A 22,006-nucleotide genomic window follows, 5' to 3' on the forward strand; every position below is an offset into this window, starting at 1 on the left:
CCTTACAAAGTTTTTGATTACATGCTCTATTTGTCCTCTCAGTGTACTTTGTTTTCAAACAAGATGCACTTCCATGGGAAAGTTTTCAATCACATGCAACAACTTTAACTACACAAATTTGCTTTTTCTGGTACAGGAATTGTTCCAGATAACTGAACTGAAATACTTTTCATGTTGGTGACGGAGAAGAAAAAGTCTAATTTGCCTGATAAATATTTTGTAATTGAAGTGCTGTCACTTTTAACCTGCAAACATTATTTCGTGACCTGACATTGGGACAGCTTAGGCAACAGCACCATGAGAGAGCTCTCCCTCCAAATTTGGACTGTTTTAATAAAGATCTGCACAGATCAGCATCACAGATTACGAAGGAATTATTATTGTACTAATAAATTTTTGGTCCCTGCTGCAGATTGTCAACACAAGGTACAAACTGTAGCATTTACTATGGCTATTTTAAGGACACTCTTAATTAAAGAAGGACTGAGCAGATTAACATGTCCGTACATGCTGGTAGATCAGAATCCACTGTATTAGTACCAAGAACAAGTTGGGAGATCTTCACATTTGATAAGAGACTGGTACTTTCAACTTCTATGTACCAACTCACCCAAATACCTTTTGATATTTATTTAGAATTATTTTCTACATTTGTTTAAATTCCAGGTATACAGCAGCTTATACTGCACTCTTTTTCTATTAGTGTATCCTATCATACCTCTATCACTATGTACTCAGATGGGAAAACTATTCAGACATCACCACTTCCATAGAGAAAAGCCTATGTCAGGCAAGAAGATGCTTTGTCTATTCTAGACAGATTGCTTCCTTACTGCTAAGTGAACTTTTAATAAAGGGTGGCCACACCCCTCTCTGCCCATTCCCCTCCTGAGCAGGGCTGTCCTACCTGAGCAGCCGCCGCTGCACAGCGTCCCAGGCCTCCCGCCGGCTCTCGTCCACGTACATCCGGAACAGGATCCTCAGGCAGCATGCCAGGCTGCTGGTCTCTTGTTTTAAGAGATTGGGTTTTGATTTACCCTTGAACCCTAGAAATCAGTCCCACACAGAAAGAGAGGGAACATCCACAGTTGGTGTTATTAGCCAAAAATAAATTTTATCAACGATACCTGCACTAGTGACCAATAGTGATTTCTTGTCCAGACAGTATTTCCTCCTCCTTGATTTTGATTGAGTTCTGATTTATTTATAAAGATACTTAGCTACAGCAGTACCAGCAGTGTAGCTCTACTTTAATAAAAAAAAAAAAAAGCAGATAATTTAGCAAACAGAATTATTCAAGTCATCAGGAAGGAGACAAGCAATAAAAGCATGTGACTGTCTAATAAACTCTAGAGGTGATTGCGATGGCATACTGTTGTATCTTGTTACTTAAAGCTAGAAGTGTAGTTCAGCATTTTTATCAAATAAAAATAAAAGCCTTACCTGCTCTCCATAACACAGTTCGCTGCTCATAATTTGAATTAAAGGCTTTTGAAAATGAATGAGACTCTTGCAGACAATCCAGTAACTTAAAGAGGTGATGTGAAGACATGTATTTATACATTCCTTGGTCTTCTGTGTCAATGTGGATGTCTGCATCCAGCGTGTCTCGCTAAAGAACAGGGGGAGAGGGACAGAAAGAGAGAGAGAGAGAGAGAGAGAGAGAGAGAGAGAGAGAGAGAGCTCATGCCACAAACTCTAGTAACTCCTAATTCCAATTTATAGGTGCAATGCAGTATTAGTGCAGTACAACACAGCAGAGTGGTACTCTTCTCAGTAGGATACTTAAGAAGAGAGAGGTTATCATCTATCCTATTTACTGATAAGAAAATAAGACTCAAGAGCAAGGGAAGAACTCCCTTATTGAGACATTGCAGTCATAGCAATACAGTACAGAACATTTCCTCTTCTCTAGAAGGTGACCAGGTAGGTCTGTTGAATTCTGAAAAACATCAAAATGAACGACAAAAGCAGTGCAGGTTTAAATGCTGCCTAGTGTAGAAATCCCCCATCTTTGGCTCATGTCAAATTTAATTAAATTGGTCAATATTTTTAGCTAATTTCACTAGGAATTTAACTATACCATCTCCAAAATACTACCTGAATGCACGAGCCAGAACTTCCAGCTTAGGGCTTTATTAAAGCCAAGCCAGAGGTACTGTGCACTACTGCCCAGAATCAGAACTTTCAGGGACACAGACATCTCCAAGGGTGGCAATGAGTGAAATCTTGACCATTGACCTTGCTGAAGTCCAACTTCTGCAACACTTCCTGTGCAAACATCCAGAGGCTGAGCAAAGCCTCAGCTGTGGCTAAATGAAGACACTCAGTCTAATGAGCAGAAAAGAATGCTTTCCCCCAAACAAACAAAAACCATTTTTGATGAGTATGTATTCATGATAAAAACAATTATAATCTATTTTATTGATAATAAAAATATAGGTAATGTAATACTACAACAGGCAGACCACCAGGCAACACTGGAGGCAGACAAAAAAATCACAACTTAAGAGTAGTTTACACACACATTCAGGGTAGTGCTGAGAGACAGAAAAAGACACTAATCTGTAAACATGTCAGAGCATTGCATAGTTTGTACTTTACTGTCACAACAAGATTACAAGTAAGCTTGATTGGTACCTGAGCTGCAGCCATGTGCTCAGCATCTTCCTTCTTGCTTGTTGCTGGATAGAACACTATGTTATCAATGGTCTGTATCAACTCCAGCTGTACCACACATTTGATCAGGAGGCCAGCAAATAGTTTTTGGTCTAATGAAATGGAGCAACACAAGTTTCAGAAGCAATTCATGCCAATTCACTTACAACAGGCTAGCAAAATAGGACATTCCCATTAACAATTTGATATTTAGTAATGCTGTGAATTATCTTCTAAAGAGAAAATCTCTCTGCAAGGCATAAACACAAATTGCAAAGACTTATCCCAAGTTTAACTGCCTCAAAACTTTCTGTAAAGAACTACAGAAGTGAACTAAGACTGGCTATAAAGGTGCATCGAAAAAGCTTGTATGATTTCCTTACTTGTATAAGGACCACTTTTCCAGCTCTCATCTGTTGGATTTGAATATTGGCTTTGTCCTCTTTCAGAAGCATTTTTATCCATGCTGCTTAAAGACTGGTGATCTAGGTCCAAATCCTAGAAGAGAGTGCAGAGCAATTCCAGCAATCCAAAACACTAATTCCCAACCAGCTATCACTTTTCAGATTACTTCCCTAATCCTACATTCAAAGGCTTCCTGCATCCATTCTTTACATCATTTTTTACAGTAACACCAAATACAATCTACTGTCTTTTTTTTTTGTCAAATGTATTGACTACAACAGAATTTTTCAAAAGCTAACCTAACACACAAAACCCTTCAAGTCAGTTTATTGCCCTGAGTAAACTCTTACCAAGTGTTTTTCAGATGAATCTTCCTCCATTCCTACAGGCTTCCATGTCAGCAAGCTTCACAGAGTTAAGAAAAAAAAACAAAACAAAAAAACAAACAAAACAACAACAAAAAAAACCAACACAAACAAAAAAAACAAACAAAACAGAACAAAACAGAAAAGGTAAATATTGTTGCTCTGGAATTTGGTATCAATGTAAGAATTAAACTTATGAACTTACACATGAGGAATAGTTGTTTTGAAGATTTCTAGCATACAATTGCATGTCTGGCCCCAGACTTCAGGGCTGAATTTCTGTCCATTGAGTATTACCAGGTTTTCTAGGCAGTTTGTACCTGATCGTGCCAACTGCTCATTATCTGTGAAAGAAACATTCCATATTTATCAACTTCTACAATATCAATCAAAAATTAAGCATTCCCTATTACTGCTCCATTAAAAATTTTATCAATTTTTCACAATACTGTGAAATGCACAATGTCTTGGCTCAAAGCCTACCTATATAGTATGTTACAACAATATGAAGCTGAGGAACCTACTGAATAAAAAAAAAAAGAGTTTCAAAATAGCCTTAATGAGATGGAAATCCAACCAGGGAAGATAAAAGACAGGGGAGAAGCAGTAGGGAAGCACACAGTGAGAAAAAGGAAGGAAAAGCAGCAATTGGAAACTTATGATTTACTGCACAATCGTCCCCAACATTCCATGCCAGTAACACGCAGGATTTCAGGGGTAAGAGCTGGAGCCAGAAGGAAAACACGTTCTTTAGAAAGCTGTATTTAGAAGTACACGATGGCTGGGAGAAGGGGGCGAAGCAGGTGTGAAAAAATAAGAAAAAAAGATAAAAATGAGAAAAAAAAGAGAAAAGAAAAAATCAGAATGCATGCACATATCTGTATGTGTAAATAAAGGAGGTAATGTATCCCTGCAGTCAAATGAAGAAAGGTTGTTGGCAGAAGATTCAGAAGATTGACACCAGCCTCCAAAAGCTTTTTCTGTGTCACAGTAACACCATGAGTACATTATGAACACAGCAACAAAATAGTTGCCTAACTCAATAAAAAGATTGGTGCTCAAATACTCAAGATATTGCATCAATCTATTGCAACACATATTGTCCTAATGGGAACTTTTATTCTTCCAAAATTCAGTTAACCTTCCCCTTCTTAAGTAATGAACATTTAAAAATACATTTAATCAAAAAAACAGATAAGTAAGGTACCTTGTTTTACACACCAGTGTAACTGTGCAAGTATGTCGGGAAGAAGGATCTCGTGTAAAGCTTCATAGAACTGCGTGAACACGTCACAGATGGCATAAAGTGCATGGTTGCACGTCGTGGTCATCCACTCTGATTTCTGGGAGAGAAAATGAAGTCTTTGGTTCTATGGGGATTCATCCATAAGGACAACAGTTCGCTTATACATGGCTGGTCAACAAGAGACACAGCTCTGAGGAGAGGAGAACTCAGAATTAAAGCCTCACGACTGCAGATATCTTGTCAGAAGTACTTAGTTGGCCACATGAACACTGCTCAGAAAACTGTACACGTTCACAACAGAGTGAGAACATTCTCCTTGAAAATAATCAGACAGAACACACACACACAGAGGTCACTGGACACTGTGGCAATTTTCATTCATGCCACAGAATTTGGCAGAATATAGAATGTGTTTAGTTAAGTATAGGGCAGTATGGGGTGGCAATATCTGATGTCAATACAAACTGCTGCCTCAGATGTGCAAGTTCTTGAAAAGACAACTCCAGAGAATGCTTACTTCTTGGGGGTTTTTTGGTTTTACCTCTGTTTGTTGTTCAGGGAGTTTCATATTATCAAAAATCCGAAACACAATTCTAAACAGGTCTTGCCACCAGTGCTTTTCAAAGGTATGCCCATAACTCTTCATGATTTCAAACATCACTGTTAAGCCTCTGTAAACAAACCCAAACAAGTATAGGAACAGATGTTAAAATGTGTTACTGTGATATCTTCACTAAATTAATTACAATTTTTTTAAAAATCAAAGAAATAAAACCTTTATTACCTTGTACGAACATCTAATTTGCAACGATTGATGATACAAGAAAGTTCAAACAAAATAGGAAACCATCCTCTGACCCACACTCTGTCCCCAGGAGCCACGTTCATGTCATCGCTTGTGTATTCTCTTAATACCTTGAAGATCAGCAGGCAAAAAAGATTTAAAGAAAAAATTATCTTAAAAATCTTTAAATATGACAAATTTAGATACTAATAGTGGTACAGACAGACTTGGAAAGTTAGCTTAGTCCTACTGTAACACTCCAATCCTGCAAAACGTAAGTATAGCTCTGAGATGTAACTATTTGCAAAAATACTAGAAAATAACATATGGCAATAAATACTTCAATCTGTTTTTTAATTCAGTCCAGCTAAAGGCCTTACAAGTTGCTGAGGTCTGGACTTCTTAGCCATCAACTTTAACAGTGACAGACAACTGTTATATCAATGCACGTTACAAGGAAATCTAAAATTGGCAGAAACCAGTTCTACACATCTCTGGTACACTGAATGCAGCATGCAGTGGGGACGTGCAACTGCAATGTAATTCCAGGCTCTCCTCAGCCAGTGATTCTTACATTCAGTATTCACACAACAGACTGATCTAGAAGAATACACGTTTGTAACCAACTGAACTAGAGATAATTAGGGTGACAGAACAGGAAGTACTGCTTTCCAAGTCATCTTAACACTACAAAACCAAAAAAACAAACAGGGACTATTTAATTCAGTTATTTCCCATTTGGACTTACAAGACTTAACATTATTTAACTAGCCCTAGTTTACTGCTTATATAATACCAAAATTTCTCCTAAATCCAAATAAGCTTTGAATACAAACACTTGCAATTGAAGTTTGAGTCTGAAAGCTCTTTCTCAGTAGATTAAAGTCCATTTAACAGTAGAAGAGAGTGTGAAAATGCAACAGGGTAAAAATTCAAATATACCTGTGGTCTTTCTGAGACATATTTTGCACAGTAACGAATAAGCCTGATGGCTTCCATGCTGGTGTCCGGGAAGGCAACATTACAGGCAAACTCAGAGAGGCATTTTACTGCATCCTGAAATGAGTCAATTGCTGCTGGAAAATGCTGCTGAAAAATATTTGCTGTGAAGAACAAACAAATACACTTCTTAAAATTTACTGATATTAAAATCCATAGATAAACTGCATCAATCTAGGCATGCCACCCATGGTATACTGCTATGGAATAGACAAACATGAAAGGACCAGATCTTCTACATTAAATATGGTTCTTTGCTTTCTCTTGCGTTCTTCCCTGTCCTGCCTCACCAACTGCATTCCAAAGTTCTACAGCAGAATAGCTATATCTAGTTTGTCCTGTCCATAGTATTCAGGAGACTTAATGGGTATGACCCAGCTGCAGAGTTTAAACAGTCTGGCTGCAAGGTTGTGTGTTTATTTGCCTGCAAATACAAAAGCCTTATTCAGATGAGCCTTTTAAGGCAGACTCACAGCAGCAAAGCGAATTTGGGTGCATGCATCTGTCAAGCACTACTTACTAACTATGTGTGCTGTAGTCTGAAAGGCCAGCTCTACGATATTCCCATCGTGGTCTGACGCTGCTTGATGAAAGACTGCAAAGATATTTTTCCAGCCTGAACGAATGTTACCAGCTTGAGAGTTCACCATCTGAGCAATACAGCGGATCACCATGTCTCGAATAGTCGGTGATCTTAAAAAAAAAGGAGAAAGGAAAGCAAGACTACTTTACACTGGCACAAAGTAACTGCCCCACTTCCCTGTACATGACCATCTAACCCATGCCAGGTGACATCCTTAAGTGGGACTAAAGCAAGCTAAAGCAGAAATTGCAGTGCCTCACACCTGTTTTTCTTCATAATATGCTCAAAAGGCCTTAGGAAGTCCTTCTGGAAGCGAAAGTTGGCTAACTCTCCCTTCTCAAGAAATTTCATTGACAGTTGCCTTAATGAGTCTACAGCAAAGATGGCAACATCTTCATTAGGGTTACACCCAACCTAGAAAAAAAGCATATTTTCAAACATTTATCAGCCAAAGTGTCATTTATGTGAGTAACAAATTCATAATTCAGGTTCCATCTCAGCCCACTAAACACTGCTAGCACATTCTAGTGCTCAGATACTCGGGAAAGAAGGGGTTCCTGTTGAAGGGGGCTTTCTGTCATTTTGTCCATCAAAACAGACCCATGGATTTTGAATGCATCAATGCAGCACTATAATAGCCAGCTAGATGCTAAAATTTAAATTAAAATACAATACAATAAAATAAATGAAATCTTTAGTTAAAAAAATCCCATCCTAACATGGTTCAATTTCCTAAGGAAAACAATGGTTGTTCCAGGATCACCTGTGTACATTTCAGAGGCAAACTAACTTGGCATTTTATCAGAAGGAAAAGACAAAGAAAAATTACAAAAATACTAAATCATATAATGAAGATTATATGATTAAAGATCATTCCTGTAAACATATCTATTGTAACTTCAGATTTTTAAATAGGTGCTTCTTTTAGGTGCTTTGAATGGAATTTTTTTCAATATCAGAGCTTAAGCCACTATCAACACAGAAGGGAAAGCTTGATTAAAGAAGTTCCGCTACTCACGCATATAGTGTAACTTGATTTTAAGAAGTACCTTATTGAAGTGATCTCCAATCACATGCCAAATCCTCGACCACTGCAGCCTAATGCGGTTCATGTTGTAATAGGAGATCTCCACTATCTTCTGCAGGCTGAACATGCGCGGGTGGTGCGGGGACGCCAGCTCATCCATGGAAACAGCACACAGCCAGCGCACGAAGTCAACTGCACAGGAGAAGCCTGCTGTGAGCCAGGCTGCTCCAGTGCCAGGGGCCCTGCAACCCACCATACGTACCTATGGCATTCCCATCCAGCCTCGTGGAGCCTGTGAATATCCTACGGAACAAATACAGGAGTTGGAGTTTCAGCTGCGCATCCACAAGAGTCAAGTTAGTGCTGCAGCAAAAAGTCAGCACATCTGGAGGTACTTCACAATCCTCCATGCTATGAACTCTGCACCTCTTGTATTCTTGCTCCTTGGCAGCAGCACATGCATTTTTCCTTAGTCTAAGCATCCTCTTTCCTGCACCAAGTCACAGTCTACTGTGCTCCTGCCCCACTGCAGGAACAGGCACAGGCTCACAAGTTTACCCAGCCAAGTTATGCTGTGTATACCCAACACTCAGTTGGGTGACAGCATGTTAAATTTCATGGGGACAATAAACAGACAGTAAGAAAGCTTTGCTACAAGACTTTACTGGTTATCAGCCACCTTTGATCTTTAAATGCTCTGAGAATATGGTCAGCTGTGGCTGTCAAAACAGAAGAAAGACTGTGGATGCACCGTTGTCCCTTCTTTCCCTTCAGCTGTTCAGTCTTGAGAGAAGTTCAGACTACTGATAGTGGTCCATATAGAACACTGATAAAGTGCAGAACATTCCCAAATCTTCTGGACTTTGATGTGGTAACAGACACATTAATGGTTAGAATAAACACTGCAAATCTGAATATATGATTGTGCAGACTTGCACAATTGTATCAGTAATTACTAAGCAGTCCCATTCCAACACGTGATTTAGGATAGAAGCATGTCTTTAGACATTTCAGAAGGGCAGATGACAAAGATGACGATTTAGGTAAGAGTGCAGAGATTACATTCTCAGTACCTGTCTACTGCTACCACCACACTCTGTGAGCTGGTCTCCCCCACAGACTCCTGAATGTTTGCCATATGCCGTTTGTCAGCCCCACTCCCAACAAGGTTCCCTGCAATAAAAGCCATTAAAAAACAGTATTTGCCATCAGGAAATAACAACTTTATATTAACTGCAATATCAAACAAGTAGACAAGAAGCGTCTACTGCTTCTAGGTACCATGTAATTTGTATGGAGCAGATGGTGCCTTTGCCAGATCTGTGACAGATTATTACACAGCTAAACATCGTATTTATTAAGACAATATGACATTGTTAACAAAATTGGAACTGATGAAATATTATTTTAAAATATGAACTCTAAGTCAGCTACAAGTAGTTAATCAGTTCTGTATTCAGCACAGTTCTGTATTCATCATAATCATCATGTATAGCATCCACTCCAGAGTTTTTTAAAATTAATTTCCTTAGTGGTTTTAAAAGTCAACTTGCCTTGTCCCTCTAATTTACAGCCAAAAATCTAAGGTTTGTTTCTTGCACATACTGCAGAAACAACAGTAACTGGAACATCAAGCCCAACATACAGAGGTAAGAAATTCCTTTGGAAAACCAATTGTCAGTTATCAAAACATCTATTAATTCCTAAAAGTAAATGGCTCTTTTTTTTCTTTTAATTAATAATTGTAACAAAACCATGACTTTGTATGGCAAAACAGTTTTGACAATAACATATTCCAACAAATAAATCTGGAATAGTTATTAAATAGCTTAACCAAATTCCAAAGTTAGAACAGATGTGGTAATAATAAACACACATTGAAATACACAGTTTCATTAATCCAACACAGCTTCCCCTGGAAGCATGTAAATATATTTGAGTATGTTATAAGATTGAGGATTCTTTAACATCCTTACTCCACTTGTATGTGCACCTTTGTGAAATCCAGGATTAATAATCTTACCTAATCCCAGGCTCATAAACTCTTCTCCTGCAGAGGCATAGCCCTTAATGCTGCTTTCCCTCTCACGCCCAGAACCAGACAAATAGCGAGTTTTCACACCAGTTCCTATGAGCTGTGCCAGTTCCAGCTGGCTAATACATTTCAAGATCTAAAACCAAAATAAATTAAACATTGTGTTTCTGGACACCACCATATTTTTATTCTTTACATATAGTTGTATTTAATATTTATAACCTTCCCAGGTTCTCCAACCATTAAAACAACTTTGACCATGACAACAGCTTTGATGGAGCTAAAACATTGCTAATAAAATTGAAAATGAAGTTGAGTGGTTCATTCAATATTATCAGCCACCATGAATCATTCCAATACAAGAATAAAATAAACAGTGCTCAAAAATCTAACCTGGATCTCTAACTACTAAAGGAAACTTTTTTATTACTTTTTACAGCATCAACTTTCAAGACTATAAACAAGTTGGAGCTGATCTTCCAGAGACTTCATTGTTGTACAAAGACAAAAAGACTGAAACGTTGCAGCTATCACCACTTTGAGTAATGATGTTCCAACCTAGACAGTTTAAATGCCAATGCTGTACTTGCCACAGCACAAAATTGACTCTCTTCCTTCTTCCTCCCCCACTACCACATCCTTTGGCTGGCACAAGCACTCAGGAGGGTGTGCTGTGAGCCAGGTCTGAGGCATCTCTCAGCTCTAGCACCTTTTGACTCATAATCACGTAGCCCAAGACTAGAGCCAGAGAACTTAAGGCAGCAGAAATGCTCCTTTTAGCAGCAGCACAGATTTAGAGCTGATAAAATTACTCCTGGAAAATAGGCTTTAAGAAAACACATGATCCTGAGAGCCTATCTTTACCAATCCCCCACCAGATTATTTTAGCCCTAATTTTTCATGTGTTCATGGTGTAAATGTTGCCAAATATTGCACAGAGAAGTCTGGACCTGTGAACTAGAATATTTTTGTTTCCATGAATAAGAATACAATAGTTCATATGCAGAATTTTCTGAAGCCAAGTGAGACTTCTTATTTCGTTTGAAGTCTATGTCAAATGCACCCACCAGAATTACAATATTGTCACACAGTTTCCACAGGCTCTTAAAAAAAAATGCAGTGCATTTTTTTATATACATATATATTAAAAAAAAAACAAAAACCAACCAACCAACCAAAAAAACAAAACAAAAACTTAACAATATAATGCACTTCCTTCGCATTTTCAAGAGGGTTCTGGGAGCTGATAGTAGAAGAAAAAATATGACACCACATTCACTATTTAAACTAATCAAGATTTACCTCATGCCAAGAATTGCCAAGATAGTTGCCATCTGTGTGAGCAACTGTAATGAGTGTCTTAATGGTATCAATGTTCTTCTGTTTCATTTCTGTAATGCTGGAACTCGCAGTCAACAAGGAAAAACGAGCAAGGGCCTGTACATAAGCATCTCGTTCAAGCTACAAGACAGAGAAACAAGCATCAAAATCAAGTCCTCAAAGAACCAGAGAAAGCAACTTGCCTACAAATTTTCCTTCTATGGATAGCTGGCACTGTTAGAGCATTTTCCAGCTAAAGGGGAGTAGGATGCCAGTTAGCAAACATTCTTAATAGAAGATTCACCAAGAAAAAGAAAAGCAGAGCTGAAGAAATACTTGATTACATCAACACCTTTTACCATTTCAAGAAAGCAGATGACACTTCATCTGCTATGTATACGCTGCTTGTAATTCTTCACCTGCCTCCCAGAGCCCACATGGCTGTCAGTGAGTCCCAGGCTAAGTCTGGCACCAACCTGCATTCCAAAGATACAGGCTATCCTAATTGCACAGCGTATTCCTTCCAAACACAGGGATGCAACTTCTGTGTCATCACAGTTCTGCAAACCAACACTGTAAGCTGCCAGCAGTGGAGTCCAGACAAGCTAAAGAGAAGAAGAAACTAAGTTCAGAAGTCTCTTACAACTTTAGCCCAAAACACTGGATCACTGCAGCCAAATATATCCAAAGAGTCCACCTGTTGCATTTAGCAAACTCTGAAGAGTAACTTTCCACTTTTTTTCCCATGCTTAAAACTCTTCGTGATGAAGATACAGCGAGAACCTGACACTCACTTTGAACATGGGTCTGACATGATCCAGGTGAGTGGCGCTGGTGAAAGGTGCCTTTGCATGGCTCACTGCCTCCATGAGGGCTTTGGCTGTCTTTGCCATTTGTTCCATCTCCAAGTTGTACAACAACCTCCGCTGCTTCTCATTAGCTACACCTAAGGGGAACACCACACAGAGGCATTAATTGCTTTTCTTGCAAGAGCATATTCCATGTCTTCACATTGAGCATCACAAAATGTCAAATAAAGGTATTGCAATTGGAAAGATAAAAATCTTGCAAAATCTTAGAAGTCAGGAGGCTGCCCCAAGTTGCAAGCAAGGAAGTCCAGCACTAAAAACCACACCCAAGTTTAAGACGTTATTCTGTACAAAATAACTAATTCAGTCCTTTACTATGTAACATCTGCTATTACCTAATTGTTCAAAGTCAGAGGGGAATACCCTATTAAGTAATTCTGCCTGTAAAAGTGGATGGAGAATCCTGTATCTTCTTAGGCTCACATCCCCAAAACAAAACAAGCCCTCACCACCATGATAAATAAATTGATAACTTAGTGTTTCTTTACCCTTATACTACAGGGTGCAACTTCAATTTTCAAGCAAATTAATTTTGTTCCTATTTTGATTTGAGAAAACCTGCAAACAGCATGAAAACACTGGAAAAACCACTATGCTGACGATTCAGAATTCACTAAGTTGAATTAAATTAGTACCAGCTATTCTCAGTAAAAGTAGGGTACAGCTGGGGATACTACACACAGAAGTCCTCATTTGGTCTGGATGAGGAGAGGTGACTATAGATCACAACAAGTTCTCTAATCTCTCTGTTCTGCAAACACTATCAGAAGGACTGTGACACCTCCCAGCCACTGAACCATGGAGGAAGACAAAAAACCAGCCCAAATCAAGCCCTCACCCATTGTCAACACGTAAAAAGTTAATTGCAAAGTAAGTTCCCCCTTGAGTTATTCCACCCTTTTCCCCTCACACTCATGTTTAAAAACCCCAACAGATCTCGTTTCTTGTTTCTGCTGTGGTACCAGAGGCACCTACACAGCTGTTCCCACCACAGAAAGCCGTGATAAGTTGTAACTGAGCCAGTTTCCCTCCACATAGCTCCATCAACCATTCTAAATGTACTCCATGTATTGCCCCAAGGCATTCTCACAAGGACTCCGCACACCACTGTGCCATCCCAAAGTTCCTGCAATAGTTCAAGAGCACTGTGGTCTTTCCTGTTTCTAGTTCCTTCTTACTTGGTTTACTACACTTGGTTGTAATTGCATATTCTTTTGTCTCTTTCATCGCAATTTTCTTTCCTTCTATTTCTTCATAGATTGTGGATAAATACTCTTCTGGCAGGTCTTTACTGTCATTGATTCCTCGATTCATTTTAATGTACTGCTCCTTTGTCATTTTATTTTTTACCTGTAAGAAGGAATAAGTTGGATATCAGATTTTGAATGCAACTTCCAGGGAAATTTGAACTTCTGTAAGTTTGGATTTTTTAAATTTCTACCTGTGGACTGTGCAAGTCTGTAGTCAGCATTATAATGGAGTATGCCAAAACATAGGCAGTGTCAGCGCTAGCAAATAGTGTTTGCCTGAAGGAGGAAAAAAACAAAACAGGTTTATAGACTCCCAGTTCCTCAGTCCATTAGCTCTAGTCCCATAGGCAAGAAAAATACCCAGAAGTGCTATGGATTCAACCAAAGAGCCAACAAAGCCTGAAGCTAGCTTGATGCTAGAAATGCATCAAACCCCAAGTAGTTTAAAACACAAATAAAAAGGGGGGGGGAAAAGCACATCATCTTTACAATATTGAAAACTAGTGGTGACTGAGATTTTCAAGTACATTGCCTAAAGATTACCCAGAGAACAATAATGTATGATCTTTAAAAAGTTAAAGGACAGCTTATTTTTCACTCACAGAGTTTCAAAAAGATTGATACAAAACCAACCCACTGATACACCAACTGGACTAAGGAATGGGAACTAATTAAGCTTGACATGTAGCTAAACTTCAGTTTAGGTTATTGCATTAGGAACAATAGCAACTTTGCCTATTTGGTATCAAATAGCATATACACATTTTGTTCCACATCTAACAGGCAAGCAAAAGCATTGTAACATCCTATTAGCTGTTTATGCCATGAATTCTAGCCATTTCTACTGCTTATTACTGCTTTTTTATACTTGACTAATCTACATTTGTCTAAAATTGTCTCTGCATAAGCTGTAGCATTTTAACCTACTTCGGGCTTCCCTCTTCCAGTAATTCCTTCTAGCAAGTCCTTGGGATTTAAGGAAATGCCAGCATCAGTATACGTCTTATCCAATATCAGCAGCAAGATCTGCTCCTCACACAAGCCTGCAGAGGTTCCTGGCCTGGTATGAGCTTAATCTATCCTCCACCCCTAAGGGCCACAACAGTACAGCCAGGGGAGTGCTCTTTGGCCACTGATCTGATACAAAGGGTTTGAATTACCGTTGGTTGCATTCAATATATCTAGCAGCAAACTTCTCCATTAATCTATCAATCTTCTGGGCTTCACCTGGCAGACGAAAACCTTCCAGAAATATACGCAGAGCGGAGACAAAGTCTTTTCCACAGAAATCAAGTTGGTCTACATAGGCATACATCACTTCCTTGTTAAACTTGCTGCTTTCCCCAAGAAATTCCCCCACTTGAGTCTAAAAAACACGAGACAGTTATTACTGTGCAATCCAAGTACCAGCTTTGCAAGAAGGTTTCTAGGCCAAGAGCTGCGCAGCTGTCACCTCTGTAAAGCTGAGGTGCTGCTGAGTGGGCAGAGCAGCTGATGGAGGGGTGGCAAGGGACAGGGGTACTAGATACCCCCCTCAGTCTGCATATTCCTGCTTCCCTCACTGCCAAAGGTAAGATCTGCAGAGCCAAGGAAAGCTGAACTGTGCCCAGTTGAACATGCAGCAGAGAATGCTTTGCCACTGCAGCACATGCTACTCCTTTGCTGGCAAGGTACTGCCAGCAACTGACACTATTCCATCTCCCTCCAGTCTCCAGGGACAGATGAAATGCACATTCCACTGATGGGGAACCCTCCAGCACTTCACTGTAATGCAGTACTTTACTAAGAAGCCCGGGACAGCAAGGATACAGTAGGTAGCTTTGGCATTAGGTGTGTCCATGAGAAGCCTTGCCTGTTCGTTTCTCTAAGATACGAACTACAGAGTGGGAGCACACAGATACCAGGGACAGGGCCAGAGGTACTGGGGCAAGTGTATTAATTATGCTGCATGTAATCTTACAGAACAGAGGCGTTCCTCTTGGTGCAAGAATTGTGCCAGGTCCTCTGCTGTAGTGCCAAGCATTCCCTGCTCCTGTAGATACTGTATTCCTCTCTTTGGTTTTTTATTAAACCTATTCAGACAAAAACATGGGAAAATTGAGACATACAATTAAAAAATCACATCCTATAAAATTTGAGTTTTACAGAGTCCTTATAAATCAAAGATTCTGTGCTGTAGCACCATGTCCTTTCTAGTTAGAAAAAAAGTTAATGAATGTGCAACAAATCTATTACCTATCACACCATAGGTTCCATCTCATAAGGTACATTGAGCTACTGATAACCTTAGAAGTTATTGCTGGAAAACTCCAAAACTCACCGTTTTGAACATTTAAAATTAGAGACTTTACATGACAGGTTAAAAATGGTGCTGTTCAAGACCTTTTTCTAGCATTTACAGACACGAAGACCTTCAAATTAAAAAGTAGTAAAGCATAGCTGGACAATGATCTAATTCTTCAAACTCTCTTTCAATAAAAGACAACAAATCATGTAAGCGCTGCAAGACAACCGTGCTCCTCAAACCAATTTCTCTCTAGGCATACACACTTTTGTGCAGCTGAGCCAGCAAAAAGGACAGCTGTGAAAGCCCCTTTCACTCCATCCAGGATTTTATTAAATTTGGCCTCCAGCATTGGTTTTTGACAACAGCAGGCAAGAGTCTACAGCATTAATATCAATTTGTAAGTGTCCCTACAGGTGTGACTGTGTGAGACTGTAAGAAACAACACATTTTATTACTCATGAACTTCAGTTTTCCTGTCATACTGGGCTTACAATTCTATCCCATGTTCAATTATTTCCTTTTGTTGCTTGATGACTTCAAATTGCTCTGGATCATCTGGGACAGCAGTCTGGGTACCAACACTTCCAACTCCTGATGATACAGTGGAGTCCAAGGAACTGACACTACTCCGTCTCCCTCCAGTCTCTAGGCATTTACCTTCAGCCATTTCCTGTTCAGATGGTTTATATGAACCTATTTACAAACAAGGTGAGATTTAAGTTAACCTTGTTCAGTCAAGAGCTTTTAGTTACAGAACTTTTAAGGAGAAATCTAGGAGTCAATATTCTTATTTTACCACATATATTCTTCGGCAGTCTGCGCTACACTACATGAAGATGCTCTATTGATGCAATTCTAAAATAATCCAACAAAAGGCAGAAAAGCAGCAGCCCCTATGGAGAAATTCTAGCACTTCAACTCAGTAACTCCAAGACTGGTCACATGTATTGTTCTATGTGAGCTTTTATAGCATAAACAAGGGCCTGGCTGAAGCTCAGCAACAGAACCCGGTTAATCAAACCAGACGCTTGGAGAATCGGTTACTGCAACACACTAACAACTGTCTGTAAAATACCTCACTTATATAAACAAATTGTTAGGTACAAATCTGGCATCCACATTTCTGAATAGATTCTAAACACTGAACAAACACAAGGATGAACTGATTAAACAAATTAGTCTCTCCATACAGAAACAATCTTACCCAAGCTAGTCTGATGATTGGGGTTCACATAAAGGTCTTTGCTCCATTCTACCATACATTTTAAAATAGAAACCAAACATTCAAGTCCTTTTTTCCTCAGGCTTAGTTCCTAAAACATGAAGAAAAATAATATTAAAATAAAAAAAGAAAACCAACAAACAGTGCTGCAAACAGTCTCTACACCAGTCTCCCTCTAAGGACTTGGAAAGTATAATCTTAAAAATAAAATGCTTATGGTGGAGATATGGCACAAAGTCTGTGCAAAGCAAACCCCACAGAAGGTACCACTGGTTCATAAGCTCCAGAAGCAAAGTCATTTAAATGAGGCCGAGAAAGGCTCATTTGTTCCTCTCTCCCATGGCAGTCCAGCTAAAGAGACCAGAACCAGCCTGGTCTCACAGTGCAAACAGGCAGCAAAATCACCAAGTAAATTAATGGCACTGCTTCAGCACCCAATTGCAAATTTGCGAACTAATAAAAAGTAAGTAACAGACAACCTGAACCACTGGAAGTATCAGTAATGATGCAGAGATAACACTGTTTATGAAACAATAGTACCTTATCTTCAAAGCTGTTTTCCTTACCTGTAAAGGTGTCATTCCCAACTCATGCCCACTTCGTCCCTGTGCGATTTTGGACAAATCATTTACAAGACGTTCAAATATATTAGCAGCATTTAAATCACAATCATAATTAACATAAATATCCACTACACATTGGGCATCTGGAAAATAAAAGCAAATGAAAACATTAGGATTCTGTGCAATAGAATTTTTTAAAGGGACCAGCCAAGTTGGAGCAGGCAGTGCAGATGAATCCAGACATTTCACCCAAGCACTCTAGGATCAAATTCAAATTTTCATACTTAAACATCATATGTGGCATTTCTTTTCAAAATAGTGATTCTTTTACACAGTGGAAATACCTGCACAAATTCTAGTTAAAGTCTGAATCACCATCCATTTGTGTTCAAAGGAACTTGAAGAAGTCTCTAGAATATTCAGGAAGATCTCTTTGAAGAACACCTGCAAAATAAATAAGGTTAAGGACTTGATGATCTGAAACTTATTATAGAACCACGTCAAATGTACAGACTCATTTCTGTTCAGTAATTTCTCTTGAAGAGTAACATTTCATACATATTAGAATTTGGATACAGTAGTAATATACTAGTTTAGTAAGCAAACAAAACTAAGACGTTAAAATGTAAATTCCAGCTGTCTTTTCACCATTACAATATTTTGAGAACTAGAGCATATGCAATTTTATAGATTAAAAGCTTCTCACCTCAATCTGCATTTTTAAATGGGTCTTAAAATTTGAAAGCAGTGTGAGGAAGATGGCAAGAGAGAGCTCAAATACATCAGGAACAGAAGAGACTCCATTTTTAGATAATGCTACACAAAGATATTGCTTGATTGCATTGATGAACATTTCATGTGTCCTGAAAACCAGACCAGCATTCTGCAGCACTGACAGAAGCAGCTGGAGAGACACAACCTTGGAACGCAATTCATGGGATCTAGAAAAAATTCAACATTAAATGTATTTTTGTATTTTCTTAGTATATACTTGTATTCAACATTAGCACTCTAGCATTTCTTCCACATCAAGAAGAAATGACTGCTATTTTAATTCATTTGAATGCAGGGGGAAAGAGGGGTGGAAATCAGCCAAGTGTTTTTTTAACATCTACCACTCAAATTTGAAAAAATTTTCAGTAATATTAACATCTTAGACTGGCCTAATAGATGCAGCTCAGTGCTTCTTAAGCAATTCCCCACTCTCCCATCAAAAGCTTCACAAATACTACAGTCAAAGCCACTCCAACTGGTAAGATTAAGTCTATCATGCGAAACCAAAAAATCTCAGGTATTAAATTTTTAATAATTTGAAGCTATTTTCAATCCTAGATTCATCAAGTTAACTAAACCAAGCACCTGACAAGTGGATTTTGAACATCTGCTTTACTATACAGCAGCTACTTAATTGTCTCCAAAAGCTACCTGGAGAGGACAGAATAATAAGTACAGCTCATTACTTGGGATCTGGTGGTCCATCCCCGAGCGGTTTCATGGAGAGCTTGCACAATGACCTGAACACAAGGAAGGCATCCTTTTGCAGAACATGGGAAAATCTGGCAGCACCTTGATGTCCAGATACATCTGTTTCCTTGAGAGTAAAAAACACAACACAGATGCTCCATGAGACAGAGAAACAGAGCAATTAGGAGATTCCACAGCTCCTGTGAGAGTCAGCTACAGTTTGAAGAAAATAGTACATTTGGCAAAGTTTAAACTAAACCTAAACAGGATCTTTTCACTCGTGTTGACTGACCCTTTATCTCTGTCCCCACTTTGTATTAAAATACAGTATAATCAATTTTAGGACGGATATTTTCAAAATATGCTAAAATTCCAGCCGCTGCTTCCTTTTTGAACTGGAGCGGGACACACACGTTAGGGTTTCTGTCCCTTTCTTCTGCCAAATCCCACTCTATTAGTTGGCACAATAAAAACATTTCTTCTTTCGTAGATGTATATTGGCATCTGATGCAGTTATTTACCAGATTATCAGTGGAGGAAACAGACTGTCCATCATCTGGAATCCCGTTTGTTTGTACATTTTCATTGCTAGAGCCAGAAAGAAGAGTATCTGCAGTCTCCAATGCAGGCAGAGCCTTGACTGGTACTGTTACCTGCTTTTCTTCAGCCACTAAAGGGGAAAAAGGAAAAATTATGAAAATCATGCATGAAGAGTTTTCTATCCCATGACTTTGTGAAGCTCTACCACCGAGTGGGACAGAAGTAGCACTGGTAAACTAGAAAGTTTCTCAGCTATCAGCAAAAGAATATTGTGATACAATCAAAACCTGTTCTTGCTGCCTCAGTAGGTGTTCTTGTCAAGATGCTTAGTAACAAAAATAACTTCCATGCTTCTATAAGCAATACAAATGCAACTATTTTACTTTAGAAGGCTTTACTACCTTTCACAGCTGACTCCACCACGTCTTCCAAGATGCCTTGAACCATTTCCTTTCCTCCATCAATTGTTTCCTCTAATGAAACACACAGAGAATTTTTAACTTAGTATTTTTGTTGAGGAAGAGGATTAAAAGGAAAAACATGACAGAGGCAGAAACGTAAAAGATTATCAGTTTTCTTCAGCAGTTCTCATTGAAAGTAATTTCTGAGAAGTCACTCAAAAATATTCATTGATGTTATTTATGTTGTTTAAATCAAAGCACTGATATTTTTAATGCAGTTATTTTGTCATTTGTATCTATCAACTGTTACAAACATTCTTAATTTTGATGCAGTATGTGCCGATGATACGGTCTTCATAATATGCACCATTTTTACCACAGGACTTCAATTACCTGAAAGCGATTCTGTCCCACATATTATCTGTCCACATATTATGTCCCACATACCATGACAATTCTCTTCCTTTCCTTCCCCTTTATTAACCTACTCAAGCCAAATTCCTTTAAAATTCTCTAGATAAAGCACACATAGTTTAACTAGAATTCTAGGGAGAACAGGAATCTTTCTGCAGCAGTTATAGTGTAGACACAAGCCGAGGATGGCAGCACACTCTGAAAGACTACTGAGGAGAGCCAAAGGAGCCAGTCACCCCAGGCACTGCTCCTCGAAGCGGCCTCCAAGAGCGCTTTCCAACAGCACCGCCGTAAGTGAAAGCAACGGACACCCCGTCCCCTGCTCACCTGCCGCGGGCAGGCCGAGGGCCCGCGGCGGCTCCCCTTGGCCGGGCTGTGCCGTGCCGGGCTCCCCGTTGGCCAGCGCGGCGCCGGCGGCTCTGCCTCCCCGGGAGCTGTGCTGCCACTGGCCCGGCCGCGGGGACCGGGACGCCGCCGCCACCGCCGGGGACTGCGGCTTCTGCGCCGGCGCTCGCTCTGCTTCTCTGGATTCCTGCAGCTTGAAAAGTCCATATGAAAAGGTTCATCTAAGCACAAAATACACTAAGGGAAATTCTGTCTACGATGACTGCTGTTCCTTTGTGAATTCTCATGTTAGCAAGAAACAGTGAAACTACAATCACTTGGCCAATTAGATTTAAAAGATACACTTCAAGTTTATTTGAAAAGCATCATGTGTTTATCCAGTGCCATTTGGCAGAAGCTGCAGTGTGAAACCTTGTTATCAGCAGTGAGCCACACCTTTTATTTTCAAATCAGTCACTATGCCTTCACTGCAGGGTTTGACAGGTTTTCTAACATGACAGATCAACAGATATAAAACTACAATGACAGACTCATTAAAAGCAACAGTAATGAAAAAAGTTTTCAGCCATTTGCAAGCCTAAACATTTGAAAAACAAATAGTTACTTACAGCTTGATTTTCCATCCGTGTAAAAATGACATTTAACATCTGTGTCAGGGTAGCTTTGGCAGTTGTCTGGTTAATAAGATTTTTACTGGCCAGATAGATGTTGTAGCAGGTTCTAACAGTTTGAAGAATTGTTCCTTCATGAATTTCTATATATGGAGATGTTACTGCAGTGAGGAGAGCCTAGAAAAGTCCATAACACGGTAAAAATTAAATCTAAGTAAGTAGGCAGCAATGCTCTTCATGCTCTTCTTCATGCATGTCTTCCAGAATAATCAGTGGGTTTGCTACAAAACACAGGTATCTTTTTTTAAGACTTTACAAGCAGCAACATTTCAAATCGAAGAAAGTTTAAAAGGACTTCCATATCTCTGTTCTCTTCTGAGCTGTTCTTAGAGGGTTTTATCAAAATTAATTTTCCACTAAGGGACATACTGCACCTCCAAATGAAAGTTATTATATTCCATAGCTTCATTTCCATGCAAGAAACAATTGTCCCACACTAACATCAAGCTGGATTACTAGAAGGTTCACCAACTTCCAAACTCAGCTACAGTAGCCCAAGAAGATTTCAGAGCCAGAACACACACCACTGATGGACACTACCACGCCTTGCTGAGAACA

The 22,006-nt window shown here is 39.2% G+C and overlaps 1 protein-coding gene across 1 annotated transcript in view; it reads right to left on the bottom strand.

Annotated features, from left to right (window-relative positions):
• The window catches only part of ARFGEF2 (ARF guanine nucleotide exchange factor 2), a 35,490-nt gene that overhangs the window by 4,392 nt on the left and 9,092 nt on the right, over positions 1–22,006 (bottom strand). The window contains exons 5-37 of the mRNA XM_082292845.1: positions 21,386–21,565; positions 20,760–20,970; positions 20,019–20,090; positions 19,599–19,747; positions 19,074–19,204; positions 18,320–18,554; positions 17,958–18,057; positions 17,617–17,756; positions 17,033–17,141; positions 16,320–16,521; positions 15,502–15,613; positions 14,702–14,907; positions 13,733–13,817; positions 13,470–13,641; positions 12,217–12,368; positions 11,899–12,027; positions 11,405–11,563; positions 10,091–10,238; positions 9,141–9,240; positions 8,330–8,370; positions 8,090–8,259; positions 7,303–7,454; positions 6,978–7,150; positions 6,401–6,561; positions 5,459–5,589; positions 5,216–5,345; positions 4,636–4,771; positions 3,634–3,772; positions 3,414–3,468; positions 3,042–3,156; positions 2,641–2,771; positions 1,444–1,612; positions 908–1,046 (exon numbers count right to left, since the gene is read on the bottom strand). Coding sequence (XP_082148971.1) covers positions 908–1,046; positions 1,444–1,612; positions 2,641–2,771; positions 3,042–3,156; positions 3,414–3,468; positions 3,634–3,772; positions 4,636–4,771; positions 5,216–5,345; positions 5,459–5,589; positions 6,401–6,561; positions 6,978–7,150; positions 7,303–7,454; positions 8,090–8,259; positions 8,330–8,370; positions 9,141–9,240; positions 10,091–10,238; positions 11,405–11,563; positions 11,899–12,027; positions 12,217–12,368; positions 13,470–13,641; positions 13,733–13,817; positions 14,702–14,907; positions 15,502–15,613; positions 16,320–16,521; positions 17,033–17,141; positions 17,617–17,756; positions 17,958–18,057; positions 18,320–18,554; positions 19,074–19,204; positions 19,599–19,747; positions 20,019–20,090; positions 20,760–20,970; positions 21,386–21,565 — 4,634 coding nt within the window. The remainder of the gene's footprint in view (positions 1–907; positions 1,047–1,443; positions 1,613–2,640; positions 2,772–3,041; positions 3,157–3,413; positions 3,469–3,633; positions 3,773–4,635; positions 4,772–5,215; positions 5,346–5,458; positions 5,590–6,400; positions 6,562–6,977; positions 7,151–7,302; positions 7,455–8,089; positions 8,260–8,329; positions 8,371–9,140; positions 9,241–10,090; positions 10,239–11,404; positions 11,564–11,898; positions 12,028–12,216; positions 12,369–13,469; positions 13,642–13,732; positions 13,818–14,701; positions 14,908–15,501; positions 15,614–16,319; positions 16,522–17,032; positions 17,142–17,616; positions 17,757–17,957; positions 18,058–18,319; positions 18,555–19,073; positions 19,205–19,598; positions 19,748–20,018; positions 20,091–20,759; positions 20,971–21,385; positions 21,566–22,006) is intronic.

This window comes from Coloeus monedula (assembly GCF_965178545.1).
Source record: "Coloeus monedula genome assembly, chromosome: 17".
NCBI lineage: Eukaryota > Metazoa > Chordata > Aves > Passeriformes > Corvidae > Coloeus > Coloeus monedula.